Source organism: Serinus canaria, chromosome 1 (genome assembly GCF_022539315.1).
Source record: "Serinus canaria isolate serCan28SL12 chromosome 1, serCan2020, whole genome shotgun sequence".
NCBI lineage: Eukaryota > Metazoa > Chordata > Aves > Passeriformes > Fringillidae > Serinus > Serinus canaria.
In genome coordinates, this window is record NC_066313.1 from 95431240 (window position 1) to 95450534 (window position 19295).

The 19295-nt window shown below is 42.1% G+C and overlaps 1 protein-coding gene across 2 annotated transcripts in view; it reads right to left on the reverse strand.

The window, feature by feature from the left end:
* ARHGAP6 (Rho GTPase activating protein 6) overlaps positions 1-19295 on the reverse strand; it is a 312914-nt gene that overhangs the window by 144535 nt on the left and 149084 nt on the right. Inside the window, exon 1 of one of the 2 annotated variants that reach the window (XM_018913529.3) lies at positions 13955-14087. The exons of the other annotated variant lie outside the window; for it this stretch is intronic. Coding sequence (XP_018769074.2) covers positions 13955-13999 — 45 coding nt within the window. The 5' untranslated portion in view covers positions 14000-14087. Of the gene's footprint in view, positions 1-13954; positions 14088-19295 lie in introns of those variants that run through there. 2 annotated transcript variants of the gene reach the window in all.

Genomic DNA, 19295 nt, shown 5'->3' on the forward strand with positions numbered 1-19295 from the left:
CACCAGAAAGAAGGCTGTCAAAACTAATAAAGGACCACAGAAAGTTCTGGATGAATTATTTCTATGCCTCAGATCCAGCCTATGTGCTGTAGAAGAGGCACCCTCCTGCAAGCACAGCTACAAGTAAAAGTGCAGCAGTGTAATTACTGCAAGTTCACCTCTGCTTTACTAACACACACACCTGGGCCCTTATCTTTTTCTCCCAGTTGGTGTAGTGTTCATTTCTGTAACTAATGCAAGTACTTCTGCTGCTGTCAAAACTGCAACTTTTTTTCCTTATTTTTTTTAATAAAAAAATAAGGAAAATTTTAATAAAAGTTAACACTGGAAAAAGAGGCATTTTAAAGAAAAAGAATTCTGAGAAGTAACTATAAAAAACTCACAGGTGATGTTTCAATAACACCAACACTGAAAATGCCGCAACAGTCCATACTCACAACTGGGGATCAGAACAGGATATCTAAGCTTGCATCAGAACATGGCACAGTGCTCTCTGTTTTACAAGATACAAGAAATGACTGTATTCATAAAGGAAACATTTTTAAATGGATAGCTGAACTTAAGTTTTGGCAAGATAACTTAAGCATCTTCCAGCAAGTATGAAGAAGCTTTATTGCAACCTCAGGAGGCCAAGCAGCAAGCCTTGCTCACTCCTCCCATGTGGTGGCCATTGATGCCAATGACTTTTGTTAAAAACCAACTGTGATGTGGGGATTGGGTAATCTGATGGATAATCTGAAGCGAATACTTCCAACAGAAAGTACAAGAACATTATAAAAAACAGACGCAACTAATACATTGTAATACACATTCACATAGAAAGCACACAAGTTTGTGATTACAAAGATCTTTCTTTCCCCAAAGAAACATCTTTTGAGCATTGCTCCTTGCTAATATGATGGTTTGGCCTTCATTTACATGGGTATGTCAGCAGGGCTGTTTATGTGAATGTGTAATTCAGCCTCAAGTGCTGCTCTTGAGTGATGCTGATGCCTCAGTGAGCAAACAAAATCTGCAGCTGAAGTCTGGGGAGCCATCAACCCACAAGACTAATGAAAACCAAGACATTGGTAAGTAGTTGACGAGACTCAGGATTCATGGAACACCAGAGGACAAGGTTATTTTTTTCAGCCCTTTCTTGAGTGTCAACACAGTTTCTATACAAGGAATTCTTTCAAAGTGTTACTCAGACAGAGCAGGCACCAAACACTGGTGAACACTGGCCAAAGGGGCAGTGATCTTACAGCAGCTGCCTGCTGCCAGCATGAAGGGAGCTCAGGAAGACATCCAGCTACACCATCAGCAGGACTGTATCTACAATGCCCACCCAAATATCACATTACTTCTCTTGTTTGAAATAAATGTGAACACTCCTGTACCTCTGAGCAGGTCACAATAGTCCTGATCCTCAGTCTTCACTATATTTGCTTATTTATAACCATCACTGAGGCTGAAAGTGCCACTGGTAGAGGCTGGGACCATCTGAACTGCTTGTGGCTCAACATGGACAAAAAGGACTCCCAAAAGCAATGAATTTGCAGCATAAGACATAATTATAATGGGTGACAGGGAATACAGAGCCATTCATCTACCCACTTCTGCTTCAAGCAGGGAAGCCTTGAGATTCGAAGAAAGCTCACATAAAAGCAACCTCATTTGCCTGATGAATGGAATCAAAATGTCTGTTTCTTTGTCTGCTTATTTGGAGCCAGATTGAGAAACTGCACTTAGAGTTAAATCTATGTCTAAATACCTAAATACGCACTGTTATGAGTCAGAGTATTTATTGTTGCCTTGCTCCAATCACCCTGTTAAAGCTGCAGTCAAGCTTGCTTTAAAAGGGATCCACAAAGATAGCTAGAGGCCAGTCTAGGCAAAATAACAAGACATTAATTCCTCATGGTAACTCATCCCAGAATAAACGTGACCTCCCCTTTTCCCCCTTGATTTTGCATTCTTAATAGATAAATAGAAATTCTACAGAGTTCACAGAAAACTGAGTAGTATTACCATTAGTGGGAAAAAAAAACTTCATGGAGAAAACAGCAAGATGAATCACCAAGAACATAACAAGGTTATTTGTGAAAACCAAGGAAATTCGTACACACTCCATTACACATTATTACTTCTAAATGCACCAAAATGCATTAAGCACTTTACAGAACAAGCTATGTACAAACTCTGCTCTTGTCAGTTTATAAATCTGGCTTCATAAACACTGAAACCATCCTCACCCCTTGTCAAGGAGCCATGTGACTGCCGGGATTTTCAGAAGCAATGACTGAAATCTGCTCTCCATCTTGAAGTTTGTTTTACACAGACCTCGGGAGCAGAGCTGCACTGTTTCAGAAAACTTCAGTAATATATACTGTAAAGAAAATATTTGTCCATGCAAAATGAAACCTTGACTTAGCCTGGCCTTGCACCCTTAGGAGAGGAGCAGTGTTAGACAAGAGATCAAACCTACAAGTGTCTCAAACACACAAGATTACCACACACAATGCTATGACAATCTGTAAAGGCAAGGGGAAAAATGAAAGCAGTCATTTGAACATCAATCTCTGCAGCTGAAGGTCTTTATCTGAATTTGAAGAGTTCAAACCAATGCCCTACCTTGCAAAAGGACACCAGCAAAATTAAAGAAAATATAAATAACAAATGGCAACAGCATGAAGATCTGAGCTCTAACAACCCTACATTGGGAGAATGTGTATAACTAAATTACACACATAACTTGGGAGAAGTGAAAAACCTTGTTATTTCCTGTGACTTTTGGTGAAGGGGACACTAATCTGCAAAGCCTCACACATTTAAGTAAATAGTTTTTAACAGCTAATGTATGGTATTATATAGTATATAGAAAGTTGATCAAAAAGTATAAATATTCCAACAGAAATCATACAGAATGAGTTAGGCTGATAAATGTGCATAGCATTTTTATTAAAAATTGTTGTGCATGATCTACAGCATCTATATTTCATGATGGTTCATTTTTTCACTTTCCTGCAAGAGAAAGCATTTAAGAGAACTTTAAAATAAGCAATAGATAAAAAAGCATCATCAGAAACGTGACAGTAAAGGAAAGGAATTCAATAATATGTCTTCAGCTGGAATTTCAGGCATGAATTCTACATAAAGGGCAAGTGATTTAAACAACTAGTACAAAATATAGTAAGATACAAGTAAACTCTGCTTAATATTGCATGCTAGCTAAAGGACCAGACAATCTATTTGCAGGCATAGATAATAACTGTGAGGACCTCCTGCCAATAATATCTCTTGTCAAACACTTTGATGTTATGCTCAAGAGAGAGAGGAAAAAAAAACCAACAGCAGATTGTTACTAATCAGATTTCCTCCTGTGCACATTTTAGTTTCTCTTTATTTAAGGTAGGGCAGAAACACTGTCCCCTTCACCTTTTTCAGTCTTGCTGGGAGAAAAGGAGATGCAACAGCATAGAATGGTTTTGCTGCACAGCAACAATTACTGGGTATTTTCCGGCAATGCCATACAAGAAAGAAAAAAAGCCACAGCTTGATGCCTCAGCTGGCCAGATGAACAGATGTAAAGTAAAGCATCTCTTCAAATTCAGCTGTACAGATCTTACATTTGCTGAAAGACAATAAATTTGACAGTCAGCCAAGTAATTCTTTCCTATCACTTCACAGAGGATGACTAAAGGCACCTATGACATAATTAAGGGCACAAAATAGTTCATGCTTACCTGGGTTTGAGAAAGCCTGAACCAACAAAAATACAGAATGAGATGACTGTACATGGGTGATAGAAATGCAGAAAGTAAAAATGATACAAACTGGTGTGACACATGGTATTGACAAAATCAAAGTCATAGCACTGTAGCAAGGGCCACAGTCTTGACTCGAGTTCAGCCAAATTTAGAGAGCAATAGGCACAATGGCAATTTTATCTCATGGCCAGAAATGCTGAACTAGTACTGAAGGATTTAAATACTCTCCAGCCATTGTGTATACTCTCTGGAAGTAAAATACATAATTCAGCATCACTCACAAAAAACTATCTAAAATTATGCAGAAAGACTCAGGAACTGGAAACTCAAAACTTCCTCATATAGAGGAATGCTTTCAAGACTACAGTGCTATCAGAAAATAAAGATTTGCAAGGACCACCTCCAAAGCCATGAATCACCTGCAGTGGGACAACCACTGTTCACTAGAGAACTCACAGCAGGGAGAATGCCTCCCCATATAGTTAGTCAGAAGGGAAATCATCAGCTGATCAGCATCCAAAAAGGACAAGAGCATCTCCTCTGTAAATAAATATAAGCAACTCTTTTTGTTAAAATAAAGTAACAAAAACATTTGACAGAGTAATGTACAATGTACAGAGGACTGCACAGTTTCCTTTTTTCACCCTTTTTCTCCTCTGTATTTCTGACAGAGGTTAATTCCGCCCTCTTACAACATTTTTATCATGGTAAACTCCTAAAATTTAGGAATTCGACATTGCTTCACATGGGCTGTGCATTCATGCATGGAAAACCTTGACTAAATTGCAGATGCATTGTGGAAGAAGACAGGTGAGGGGTAATACAGCTCAAACATTTGCATTTAATTAGTCCATTCTCCGGTGGCCTTAGACTGAATTTCAGATTTACATCAATCTAAATCAGACCTTGTGAACACATTTCAGGGTAAGACATGCAAAAATAAAAAGATGAAAAAAATCCCACAAGCATTTGTAGAGCAATTCATATTATCAGTCCTCGGTAACTCTGAGAACAAAGCTCATCACTAGCAACTTCATTTCTTCCAGCCACAGTGTCCACCTGTGGGCTCACTCAGCCACAAGGAAACAAAGCAGTCCAGAATGATGCACCAGCTACATCCCTGCCCAAGAGATAAAATTGTGTGTCCTGAACCACAACTGAGCAGGAGTTCACTTTCTGCTGAAGAAGGACTGTGAACTGCCTCTGGAAATCTCAGTGGCTTTAAATCCAAAGCTACCAGGTCATGCTGAGAGCCAGACTGACTCATGCACTTGTGTGACATTGCAGTTTTCTCTCCTGGAAAACTTCAGCTTGTGTCCATCATGTACAACTGGAAGTGAGTGGTGCAATTCTCAGCTGCTCACAGTCTGTGTCACAGCTGGCAGCCATCTCCCATGTCCCTCCAACACACAGCTCAGGTAATTCAGCTTTTGAGGTCACAAGGACACGGCTCAGCAGCTGCCCTGCTCCTGAGCTAAATGGAGGTGATGGAACGTGCTGCCTGTCACCCAGATAATGCTAAGAGCTATCACATGCATCTCTCCAGTGAAAACCCACCACTGAGATATGAACTTGGGCTCAAGACATGAACATGTTGCATCCCTCACTGCAGGCCCAGCCCCTGAGCCTCACATGAGCTTCTCATGGGTTGAAACTGGTGCAAGACACTGCAGACGCCACAAGAAGTACGAGATTCAGCAGCTAAAACTCTGGAAGACATGCATCCTCCAAGTAAAAGCCAAGCCATGTACTTCCCCTCCTGCCACCTGTTCCTACCATTTGCCCAGATGTGCTCAGAGGACAGAACAGGCTGTGAACTCGACAACAAAAGTACTCATAAAGGAGACCACAGAAACAAGCATCTGGGAGAGGAAGCAACCAGCTAATCAGGGAGTTCCTCAATTACTCATGGAGATCTCTGCTTGCAAACAAGGAAACCCCTCTGACATTCTACCACAAGTTCCTCAGTGCCATACTCTGCAGTAAAATAAATCACTCATTTTTTATTTAAGATAACTTTCCTAGAAATTGGGAATATTTCCAACATTCAATATGTGCAGCTACAAAATCTGACATTTAAAAGGATACATAATAACAGTATGCAAATATTAATGACAGCCTGCAGTGATACAGAACAAGAACAATTTACCACAGAAGAAAAAGATAAACATTTAAGGCCAGATTACCAGTAAAAGGATGGTTTTATCCAGAGGGTCACTGGAATGTGAGACAATTTGCCAAGGGAAATGGACGGTGTGGCCTCTGCACAAAGCTGGACTCCACATCTGTTTCATGAGCTGGGACATATTTCAGCAAGAACAGGACCAGGCTGTAAGTACCTACGGTTTTCTTCCTGCACAATTTGTTTATGGGTTTGCTTTTTGGTTTTTTTTGGTATGTAGAGGTAACTCTACATACTGTGTTCATTCAAAACCCCACCTGGAAAGCAGAACTACATTTCCAAGCTTTTAAGCAAGCTTAATCAAATGATCCTCAGATTCTATTCCACAGCTTGTGTTTAAACAAAGTGTTTTGCAAGCCTCAGGATCTTTATTAATAGGACCAGACTGGAAAAACTACAGTAATCACACAAATGAGAATTTCAGCCAGCAAAGATACTGGATCCATATTCAAAAAGTCTTGTACAGATGAGCGTAACAGGACCTTTTCCAAACTAACAGGAAAAAGGGAACAAATACTCATCATTAAACACCATTTAACTTGGGTCTCTGAATCAAACCTGACACCCCAAACAACACAATTGACTTTGTAAATATTTAAAACTTTGCAAGTATTATTCCTTTATCAACATCAAAAGAAGACAACAGCAAGTTTCAGGAGATTAGACAGGCCAAAGTCTGGGTGCTACAGCTATACTTAGTAATACAAGATGCTTGATTTCAAAGAAATTGATCATCTACAGTAAACACTGAAGACTGGCTCTAATCTACTATAGTTACACAGAACTGTAGTAGCTATAAAATCACAGGATCATCTGTCTTCATGGCAGCACAACAAAAGTGACCAATAATCACATTCATATAAACTAATGCACAAAAGTATGAGATATTATTTTGAAGTAAACAATTCAATTGTATGATGAAATATCAACAGCCTCCAGTATAATTTCCACAGCTTCAATCACCTGTTTCAAAAATGCAAAGCATCCAAGTATGAAATAACAGCAGACTATCCTGCAGGTAGTTAAGATCAGCACTTACTTTTCCTGCATACCTGAGGGCACCACAGCCTGAAAAACCCAAACTTTACTTAGGTTGCCCTTAGCAACTGAACATTAAATACAGTCTATTTAAGTACTGCTGTAATATTCAATTTTCCATCAGCATATCATAACATTTTTTGATTTAGTAGAGAATATATTCAGAAAATCCTTTTAAATGTGAGCTATCAATAACAGATAGTAAGCATTAGAAAGAAAAAACATTACTTACTTTTCTTTTTGAGGCAGCCATGGCTGATAAGATCAAGGTATCTCCCAAGGGAGCACTAAGATTAGACACCCCTTAAGAGAAACTTAATGTGAACCATGTGGACTTGTCAGCCAAGGCATGCTACAGAAAGGCTGTCAGATTCTTTTTGTAAGCAGTACAATGCATGCAGACCTCCTTTATTCCCTAGACAAGTAAAAGCCATTTCACTCCATGAAGTGAAATGTCTTTCTATATTCTCAAATGTCATAGAAAGGCAGCTACAGTGTAGAATTTGAACTCTGAGTACTTCTTTTCCAAGTCACTAAGAGTTCAGCTGTATTTCTGCCTGAGGTAGATGTATTCCATTAGAACAAGAGCAGCAAACACACCTTGCCCAGAAATACCACTGGGTGAACAACAGAGGTCCTTAGCTGACAAAAGAAAGAAGTATAAAAATCCCTGCTTACATGATGACATGACTCTGTAAACCAGAGTATTCCTTAGGTGTCATTTTCATTTGAGATTTAAATTCTAAATATATATGAAATTTTTAAGAGCTGTAGCCAGCAAAACTACTTTACTATATATATCTCTACAGAAACAAATCTCCTAAGTAAATTTCCTTCTTCACAGTTCTAAACAGACATTTGTGCATAAAAGGTAACCAATTTGCAACTGAAGATAAATACAAGTAGAACCAACCACCTAAATATATCTGTGACCTCAATCATCTTCCATTTACTTCACTTTTCAGGCTGAAAGAAGTGTGAAGACACATCTGCAAATTTCAAAAAGCTTCTGGAAAACCATCACCTTGTGTAGAGAATATTGACTAGGTGGAGTTCAACATTTTTACTTCAGGGTAGTTCTGTATTCAGACCACCATCATACCTGAACAATCTCTAAAGGCTAGCATGTTTGCACACACAGGTTCTTTAGCAAGAGAAGTATTTCCACAGGGGAAGAAAAAAATTGAAAAAGGACCAGAGAACAGCCTTGCTCTAAAGTCACCAAAAAAGGACATAACAGAGACTGAAATCCTCATCTTGCACTTCATCCACATGGCTAACCTTCCTTCCAGGCACAGGTTGCTGATTTTAGCCACCTATGACCTTGCTGCCCAGGCAGACCTGAGCCCAAAACATCACCCTGAAGCTTGGCAAAGGACTGGCACTGGTTGATTCAATCTTCTCCCGGAGAAGCTGTATCAGCATAAACCTTCCTGGGGAAGCACAGCACCACATCTGAGCCTAATGATTGTGTGCTCCTCTGAAGAGAAACCCTGAAGATCCACACACGTGGGAGTTTTGTTAAAGAGCATCTTTGTAAGTACTATTACAAGAACTTGTAATTGCTCTGCAGGGATTATGCTAGAGACAGAGAGAGAAAGTGTATAAAGGGAAGCTTTACCTCCTGCTGTCCATACACAGGGTGGCCACTTTCTCTTTACTTCAGGCCACTTGTATTCCTGCACAGGGTCTGGGAGCAGACTAATAAAACCACATCAGTGTGGCTCTACACCTAACCCAGCAAGTTCCAGCCCAACTCAACCTGCATCTGCCCCCATCTTAGTTCTGCACGTGAGAGGAAGAACAGTGATATCTATATGTCAGTGAAGAGTTCCCAGAATACATGAGGTGTTCAAAGCTATAAACAAATAGAAACTGATCAGAATGGAAATCTACTTCCTGTAACTTTTTTAAATCCTGCAACACACACAAGCCCCTTGCTTCCTGGATTCCAGCTCTTCAGTGTTAATTCATGGCCACTTTGCACAGCAGATAAAAAACAGCTGGACTAACTTCAAATTCCATCAATCCCAATCAAAGCTTGGTCTTAGTGTTCATACTGAGGGACAAAGAGAGCTCACTTCCTATATTTACACATGCTCTTTAGAGATTAGCAATAAAAGTACTTTCAAATGTTGCAGAAGTGTAAGCATGAGTCACCACTGTCACTGGGAATTTCACCCAAAGGAAGAATGAAGCACTGGGCTCAACATTCATGAGAAATCATATTCCTCCTTCCAAAAAATCCAACATGCATAAGGTGAGGTAAGTCCTTGACAAATAAAATCCAAGAATCAGATGCCAGAAATCTGGCATTTAACTATTCCTCTATTGCTAATTGCCTCTTCTGTAGCTATCTTATTTGGTGAATTTGATAGTTTTCTTCAAAATTTCCTAATTTGAAAACAACACCTACAGAGCAATTAAACCTCCTGAACAAGCTAACTCTGCTTGTGAGTGAGTATTAAGGATAGGAGAAAATAAGCAGCTACCTTTTATGAAGTAGAGATGTTTAAGATTTTTTTTGGTGGGCAGGAACTTACTCTTCAGCCCACAGCCTCTCCTCAACCTCACTAAACCTAAGTGTAAAAATGCACTATGATTGATCTGGATACACACTGGCCCAGCCTCGTCCTATGTTGTGTCTTGCTGGCAAGACTGTCAGGAAGAGAGAGAAACCAGTCAAATGGTCTAGGTGAAGACAGCACACTTATTAGTCCAATAAGATAAATTACTTGTAGGATTTCCTACAATTATAGTAACAAATGTGGTCTGCTTGTGGCATGTAAGTTTGTTGTTAAAATCCATGAGTGGCTGAAGGCTCAAGTCATAAAGCAATGTGTCCTGAAATCAAAAACACAAGGAACTGTCTTTAAAAGTGCATTCTTGCAAAACACAAGCAAGCCCACAGGAGGATGTCAATGCTGGGGTCCTCCTCACAAGGGCATTTTTACTGTTCCAGTTTACAGCTTTACAGCATCACCACCAATCTTGCTACTCCACCTTGAATTATTCTAATATCTAATTCTTATGAGGTACAGTTATCATTACTACAACTGGAATACTGGAGGAAAATATCTGTTATCCTCTTTTCACTCCCTCTGTGCTCCAGAAAGCAGGAGGTTTCCTAGTGTCACAGTTTCCACTGAAAACTGTTTCTTTTTATTTCTCCATCCTCCCAAGCAGACTCATGGATTTAGGACACTAAAGAGGGAGCAGCAAGTCTGCCTAATACCCCAGCAAGGGCTCAGCTGGGCACAGGCTGAGCAAACACACAACACAATGCCCCAAACACTGCTGGAGGCTGGGAAAAACCCCTTCTTTTCTCAAAATACTCTCCAATGTCTGAATTTGAGGTGAGAAGCTTAAACCAACTCAAAGTTGTGCTGTCCAGGGACTCACATATTCCTTCTACTCTGGATGCCAGAATACTCAATTTTTGGCCCCAAGAAAGTCTCTTATCTTCTCCTCAGATGAATTCCCCAAAGTATCCCTCAAGTCATGGCAGCCACTTCCAAATCCAAGCTCCTCCCCATTTTCTCATATTCCCTGGTGAAAGCCAGCCAGAGTTTCCTCATCAGGGTAAAATGTCCTTTCCCTTGAGGGAAATCCTTTCTGGTAAATGTTTCAAGACAAAACAAGACTAAAGCTATTACACTAAGATTAAAATGGCTCTATCCAAACCAGATCATTCTCCAAGCTTTCTGCTTTGAACCACCGAGGGACCGGTTGATTGGGCAACAGCTGAGGTTGTTTTGAGCCTTTTTGTCACATGAAAAAACTCTACATCTCAAGTAACCAATGGATCCCTCGGGTGCTTTAGCCAACATACATGAAGCAGCTTTTTAGTTCCCCCATAAAGCTACTAAGATGGAGGGGGAAAAAAAAAAAGAATTTATCAATAAACAAAAGGAAATCCCGAGTCAGGAAGGTGACCATCCCTTTTAATGAAACTATATGAAAACTGTTCCGAGAACATTTGGAGATTTTAGTATCAGGTAAAAACACCATGATACCAAAAAGAGCTTTTAATTCAGAGTAATTCAGCCAGATCAGTAATGCACAGGTAAACTAACCCATGTCTAAAAATTAAAGAGTGCAGTTTGGCCAGGCAACATACATCAGGAATGAGATATTATTGACCTTTCTGAAAGTTTTAATATAAATGTCATCTAAACATATATGAGAAAGGGAAAAGAGTCTTTGGACTAATGAAAAGATATTAGGAGGGAATAAAAATTGTTTCTGTGATCTAATGCAAGTAGAACTGTCTCGCAATCTGCACTTTGGTTTGTTTTTCTTACACCTACTCCTTTAATAATATATTTTTATTCATTTTCAACTGGCTGGTTTCTTTTCATTTACTTTTCACTGAAAACAATATTTCAGTGTATTAAAATTATCTCTTTGCCTAGTGGAGTTTTTTGGTAAGTCGAGTTCAAAATGGAACTGTGACATAATTATCAGTCATTCCACTCTCACTTAACACACACAGGATCCAATGTGCTATAGGTGATGGGATCATACCCACTGACATAACAGTCTTAAGCTATTAAGTCTGTGTTTGCATAAGCTATGCTTGCAAACACATTAGGAAGCCTCAGAATCACAGTGCCATCCCTGTTGATTTATGGCTGCATTATTGTGTTGCACTGGCTTTAGCACATTGCAGAGCTCAGGGGCTGGTACAGCGGATGGAATGTCCAAACAACACAAATTTTCCAAGTTTAGCTGACCCTAGCTTGGTCCTGAGGCTCAAATATCCCCCAAGCTGAGAAGCACCAGGAGCACATTCCCCAGTTCAGCATCACCTGAACAAATGCTGTTTCCCATGCTCTGACCACCTCGAGACATGCAGCAAAGCAAACAACTTGGAAGACTAGGAGACTTCCTTCAGAAACACACTGCTGTTTGGAAGGAAGATGCTAGTGCAGATGCTTCCTTTTATGAAAACCATGAAATTTTAATTATCAGCCCTGAAAATCGGAAGAGAAGCTCACCACAGAAATCACTATAATTTCTTCTGCCAATAAATTAATGGCTATTAAATACTATAACACTGCATAATTTTTATTTCACAGTTATCAAAACAATCCAAGAACCTGATTTGTATTTACACCATGCAACTACTTAATGAGAACGGTACTTCGCTACATTTATGCAGTAATTACTAAGGTCTCAATACAAGAAAGCTCTACAGTCGTAGCTCATCATCAAGTCAACACATTTTTCTTCTCATCTAGGTTTTTCACAGACTCCATGTTAAGCCTATGCATGGATTATGCACAATATCCAGACCCCAATTCTCCAGGCAAGCCAGTGATATCAACTATAAATGTCACTTACCTCCAAAATATAACTATGTGTTGCTACTTCATCATTGAAATATATCCTAAAATAGTAAAAAATACTTTGAAGTTTCATTCTTAGGGGTGTAATTTCCCTTTTGCTGCGATATACAGCAATCAAAGACCAGGGGTTTTGTCAAAGGGGCAATGGTCATCTGATATGGCTGGCCATCCTTTTTCCCTTGCATGCCTGCTGTCCTGAATTCAATGCACTACTTGCTGCTGGCTCTGAGCATAAAACTGATACCAAACTGACAGAAACAATAATACGTTTGCAACTAGTAGTTAATGGTAGACTGACAAGCACAATCACAGGAAGTAATAAAAGTTTCATGGTGCTAGCACATGACGCGACTAGCAGTGGTCACCAAGCATCAAAATACTCATGGTACCATTATGCTGCTGAAAGAAGTGGTTCCAATTTGTCTGGTGTATGCCAAATGGATTACTGATGAAATCACTATCACTACAAGTACCAAAGGTATTTGTTTCCACTAACTAATTTAGCTGACTTAACATTACCTCTAAAAACTCTCATATTATTACAGCAGCTGAATGCACTAACACCTACAGTTAAAAAATATGTATAGAGACAGACATTAAACCCTGCTGCCCAAAAAAACTCCAAGTAATCTCTTCCAAATTGTTTACACAAAGTTTTAAAAATAAAAGGGTGTATAAAAAGAAGTTTAATTTCATATCCAATACTGAAGGAACCAAAGTGAAGCAAATTTTAAAAAAAGCATATCGCAGTGTATCCCGTAATTGATACACTTAGAAATCCATCAACCCATCTCGCCAATCCAGCGCCCGTGCTCCCAGGACCAGTGAAGCAAGCCTGCTCCGACTGACAATTCCTACAGAACTTTAACAACAGCAATAAAAGTGTTCATCACTGACATGGGTGCAAACGAGAGCGGCACCAGCCCTCGCATGCAACAGCAATAACTCGTGCTGGAGTTTATTTATGACTTCAGGAGAGGAGGCAGCTGGTTGTTTTTACGCGTTTTTTTTTTTTTTTTTTTCCTCCCTGCCGGAGCAAACGAGAAAATGCTCCTAATAAGGCTGGTGGAAGTGCAGCGGCTTCTCAACAGCACCAGCTCTCGTGGAGGAAATTAAATAAAGTATGGTGTTATTATCGGATCCGCAGCGGGAGCGGTGCTGGACCAGCCACCGAGAGCCCCCCGGTGCCGGGCTCAGCCCCAGCCCGCGGACGAGAGGAGGGCCAGCGGGGGCCGGACACGGGGCTCCCGGGATCCCCCGAGCGCCTCCCTGAGCCGGAACGCCCCGCTACCCCCGGGAGAGGCTGCACCGCCACCGCTCCTGCCGGCTGCAGCCCGGCTGCCCAGTGGCCGGCACCGCATCGCCCTCTCTTTTATTAATTAAAATATATATATGCTCTTATGTCATCTCCAGCAAAGCGCGACACTCCCAGGTAGGAAAGCGGGGGAAAGCCTCCAGCTCGGCGCCCTGCCTGCAGGCTGCGCGCATCGAGTCCCCGCCGGGTCAGGACTGCAGCCACCTCCCCCTGACCCGCGGCTCCGCGCCTGTGCGGACGGACAGAGGGACGCTCCCACTACCCCACGGCACACGTGGGCGCCCCGGCCCGCGCAGCCCCCTCCCGCCCCGGCACTCACCGCGTAGCGCAGCGCCGGCCTCTCGCTGAACACCGAGTCCCCCATGGGCGCGAACGGGCGGGCGGCGGCGCCGCTCCCTCCACTCGGGCGGCGGCGGCGCTGGGCACTGACCCTGACCTGCCGTCCGCCGCAGCGCTGGGCTCCCGCCCGGCAGCCTGCGGCCCCCGGCGCCCCTCCTCGTAACTCCCGCCTGCAGCCCGCCCCCGGCTGTCCCCACCCCGCCGTGGGAGCCGGCAGCCCCTCGGCAGAGCCGGGCGGCAGCGGCAGGAGGCGGCTCCCGGCGCCGCCGGAGGGGCGGCGGTTTCGCTTCTCCCGCCCAGCGCCGGTGCCTCCCCGCGGCGCGCAGCCCGGCGCACCTGCGAGCCCTCCGCGGAGGGGCGGCTCCGTTCCCGCTCTCGCCGTTCCGGGCGGTCCCCGATGCCGGCTCGGGGCCCGCCGGGCGAGGCGCCCCGCGGAGGGGCTGTCCCGAGCCCCGGCCGCCCGGCAGCGGCGGCTCCGGCCGTCCCGTCCCGCAGCCCCGGGGCAAACATCCCGCCATCACCTGGGGGCGAGGAACCTGGTCCTGCAGGCGAGAACTTAAAGGTGAAGGAGAGAGGGACAAATAAACATAACTTTTCTGTTCATGGTTTTACAGTGCGTACTTTCAGTGAACTGGCTCGTGATTCTTTAACAGGTAGACTTTGAAAAACAAAATGCTATGTCATGGCATATTTGTTATTTCACGAATGTGTCTTTACACAAACTGCAGAAGAACAAACAAATTCTGAGGAAAAATTGCATTCTGCTGTGTTATATAATTAGTAGTGACTTTCTGTGTGACTTGCCTGGGGAGATTATTCCATCAATGGAAGTGTTTAAAAATATATAAACCTCCCTCAGCAAAGCATAGCCTAAGCCGAGTCTAGGCCAGGCTACATGATTTCCTGAGCCCTCTCTCACCCTTATTATATTCATTTTTAAATGCTCTGTAAAAATCTTGATAAGGGCAGCAACCCCCCCCAGTTACTCTCAGTTGTTCTCTGAGGAAGTGGCCTTATCCTAGTGCTGCATGACATAAATGGAATTAATCAGTTTTACTGTTTCCAACCTACAAACTAGGCAAATGCTACTAGTCAATCACATTATCTCAAAACAGAGATAGCACAGTACTTTAGGGGAAAAGAAGAAGGTATTTTGAGAAAAAAAATGTGTGCAGTAACACAAAATATATTCTGGAAAGAAAAATCAGTTGAGCCAAAGTTTTTATGTGCTCCGATGCTGATGTACTGTACTCAGTAATCTTCCAGTTATGGATCTTCCATGGATCTTAATCCCTTTTGCAGAAGAAATAATCTTTAAGTGTTCCCATGGACAGTCAACTTGCGTGAACAAAGAACACAGTATCTGCATTTACCAATAAAGTCCATTTTTGTCTCTTGGGTGAACAATCTGTGCTACTCCCCTTCCTGGAAAACAAGGCAGGGTAGATACTTAAGCAGTTGCAGAGCATCTGTTGGAAAGCAGCACCCAACAGAAAGAAACCTTATATAACAAACTTCAAATCATCATAGTCTCCAGGCAGGTAGGCGGGGGGAAAATGGATAAAAAAATAAAACCCTGAATGCTTGATTTTCTCTTCTGAATTTCTGCTTCTTATTTCATGGAGTTGTTTTCAGTTGGGAAACTCTGTATATATCACATGCTCTGATTCCCAATATTTGTTTGTCTGCTCTGCAGGTTTGGCCACAGAAAGTAGATGAGCAAGATGGGAAAAGGTCTGCAGGATTTGTGTGCTCAAGTTCTATACCATCACCAGCTTCTAACCACAATGCAAAAGGAAATGCAAAACATCACAAAAAGATTAAAACAGTTGTTTCTAATAAATACCCCAAGGTGTAAAGAATAGTATGGAGGAGAGCAGAACCCCCAGTTGTAGAGAAGGTCGAGAAGAAGCAAACCAGTAAAGGCAGAGATGTGAAACTTTGAGAAAACAGAGTAATTCATGGAAAGGGGAAAAAACAGGAAGGTAAAGAATGCCCTAGAGGGAGAAGCCAGAGAGGGGAAGGACTAAAGGTGAAATTTTGCAGGTCAAACTTGTTTGGCCTAGAAACTCACTGCCACTCAAAAGGCGAGTCTGCCTCTCATTAACCCTCTTCATCCCCCTCTTCCAGCCACACACTGCCACCACCTCCCTTCCCTCAGCCTTCCTCTGCCTCCCTCTGCCTTCGTGCTTTTCACAAACCAATACAGCAAATGAAGCACACACCTTTCTTTCCATTTAGCAGACTGAATCAGCCCTCCGAGGGAGGAGATGAGTGCCAGAGCTGGCACAAAAGAAATCTGGAGACTGTCTAGTTGGGAGTAGGATACTGGGGGCAGATGAAGAGCACGCATGGAAGTGTTTTGCAATAATAACAGGTTGTTACATTGGTGCAGCTAAGATTAAAAATAAAGAATACATGATAAGGAAACTTCAGTTGAACTTTTTATGATGACAAGGAAGAGTTATGAGCAAAAACTTACAGATTGGGGGGTATTAACCCATAAAAAATAGGGTTTACTAGATCAGGTTTTATTCTGTACACATATTAGAAAAAACAGGGAGAAAAGATTCCTGTGTCTACCCAGTATCAGAATTTAAAACTAATTACTGACTAGCAATTAGTGTTTTCAAAGGCGAGATCTCAACAGAAGCTTTCTGGATTTTGAACACAAGCTATTGTGGCTGTGATTAGAGAGCTCCCTTACACTGTATTTAAGGAGTCTCTGATTTCAAACTGAACAGGGTTTGGAGCCCACCCTGGTCTGCAGTGAAGAGGAACCCACAGAGCTGTACTGCTCTGCAATCATCTGTCTCTCTCTTCAGCCACTTAGCAACCAAGATTTACAGACAGATCTTTCTGGCCATTCTGATTATGTTATAACCTTTCACATTCCATCCTTATTCATTTATGATGCATTTATGATTCCTCCCTGCTGTTCCTTCCGAATTTTCTTCCTCCTTTATTTACTTTTTAATGTGTGCCCAAGGAATGCATGCAACTCACTTTAGGAAGTGTAAACCTCCCAGATTAGCTTCTCTTAAGAGAGGATACAAAGCATCACTGTTAGCTTCCTGTATGTTCATTTCAGGGCAACTCAATCAATTCATGCTTTCCATGATTCCCATTGCAGCTGTTCCTTACACAGCTTTCAGGAGCTGTAATGTGGGATTTACACCTGCAAACAGATTTTATTAATTCTGTCACTCCTCTCCTGTGTATCATTTGTCATTGAAAACAGAAAAGAATAATGAAGTTTCAGCTAAAGTTTAGTTGCTTACACCACAGCAGCTGGGAAATGAGTAGGTAATGGAATCTTACCTACCTGATCATTAGTGAAGCCAAGTTTTGTTTTTCCAATATTACTGTAGGAACTGAGTGCTTTCTCAACAGTAACTGCTAATAAACAAAGGAAAATAGCTATTCAGTTGCAGACAGCACGCAATTATGAAACTGGAGAGAAGAGACTTTGCTACTTCTCTGCCATGAACTTCACCTGGAGCTAGTGACTCAAGGTGTCTGATGTCTCATCAGATGAGGCAGGAAAAAGTTTCCAAATGCATCCTGTTTTGGGAGGGCAGCCAGCACGATCCTTATTGCAGTAAAGGATTTGTCTAACCTAAATGTAAACAATCTCCATCTCAGTTTACGACCCTAGGCTACCACCCTCTTCCACAGGAAGAAACCCACACATCTGGCGTGTATGTATGTGACTCCAAGTGGACATCTAAAGTAGGGCACAGAAATTGAAGTGCTACTTCAGAGAAAGTCCATGACAATTAGGTCAGAGGCTGCCCTTCAGCATCTGCAGTTAAATGAGGAGAAGCCCACCTGGGAGACCAGCTATTAAATCTCACCTGACTTTCAGAAAAGTCCTTAACAGTCTCAGTGCCTTGGTTCTTTGCATTCAGAAAAGCAGGGGCTACCATACAGGTGAAAACACAATCAATAACTTCAGGTGAAAAAGCCTGAAACAAGCATGAAGGTCTTGTTTCACCTGACCTTTCCAATAGTACACAAATGCAGCTTCCACACAGAGGTAACTCCACATCTGTTAAAGACTCGCCTCTGTGGCTGCTGAACCAGAGCCAAGAGTGATACTGGCAGCACACTTCTTCCTTGGGGAATCAGCACTTTTCTTATCCTGGCCAAATGTTCATTTAGTCGCGACAAGTAATGGTTAAAGCCTATTTCCCAAAAAGAAGAGAGAAAAAAGATGACAGACAAGTATATGAAGTGCATAAAGTTCTATAAACAAAATCTAGAAACTAAGGAATCAGAATTTAGGGATAATACATTACAAAAATACTTTGTTCAGAACTTTTTTCTTTTATTTATTTGCTACCTATCAAAATGTGTTGATAATTTCTCACCGGTTTGTAACAGAACTTAGGGAAATAGTACTTAATGCTCATAAAGAATGAAGTGCCACCACACTTCTGGAGATCCATCTCTACAATAATGATGCAAATCTTCTTAGACAGAAAGAAATCCTAATGGGAAAGAACTTGATCGCTGTAATTTCCTAGATGTGTGGAAGCTCTTTATATGAGATCTAACACATGAGATGAGTGTGACCCTGTTACTGCTCTCAAGGAGTTGCCCAAGTGTTGCTCGTACTGGTGAAGAAGAAATGAGTGTCCTGTTCCTGGGGGCGGGTACCCTCAATGCAAACACTTATCTTGTGTTTGCACCAGGTGGTGCAAGAAAGAGGAACTGCACCTTGTGCACACCCACGGAACGCTCCTGCTCCTGCACGGTCCAACGCCGAGGAGCCCTCGAGGGCAAACTGGACGCCAGATTCTAACTTAAAGCTGCAAAGCGTGCTGTGCAGAGGGGCAGGAGGAGCAGTTTTCCTTAAGAATGTAATCAGTACATATCTAGAGGAGGACCCTTGACTCTTCTCCATGCCCTCTGCCTGTGGTCAGTCAGCCAGAGCTGCCAGAGATGCTGCTGCCTGACGGGGCATCAGCCGGGAAAGAGCAGCAATAACAAACGTAGCCATAGGGAAAGGTGAGACTCAAGACAACGTGCCCCGGGGCCAAAACCAACTGCTCTGGTAAGCACTCGATACAAGAAATGGACAATCCATGGAGCAATCCCAAGGGAAACCTTTCCCATAATGTGAAAGATGTTAGCAAACATCCAGGAGTTTGTTAGCACTGGTGTGCTACCAGAACCTCACGCAGGATAAATCACTACACTTCCTAATTTACAAGTCCCTATATATATATATATGCATACTGTATAATTGACTGTCGGTCAGTGGTGTCCTATATGTGTTAGTGTATATATGCATATGTGTACATGTCCTATATGTG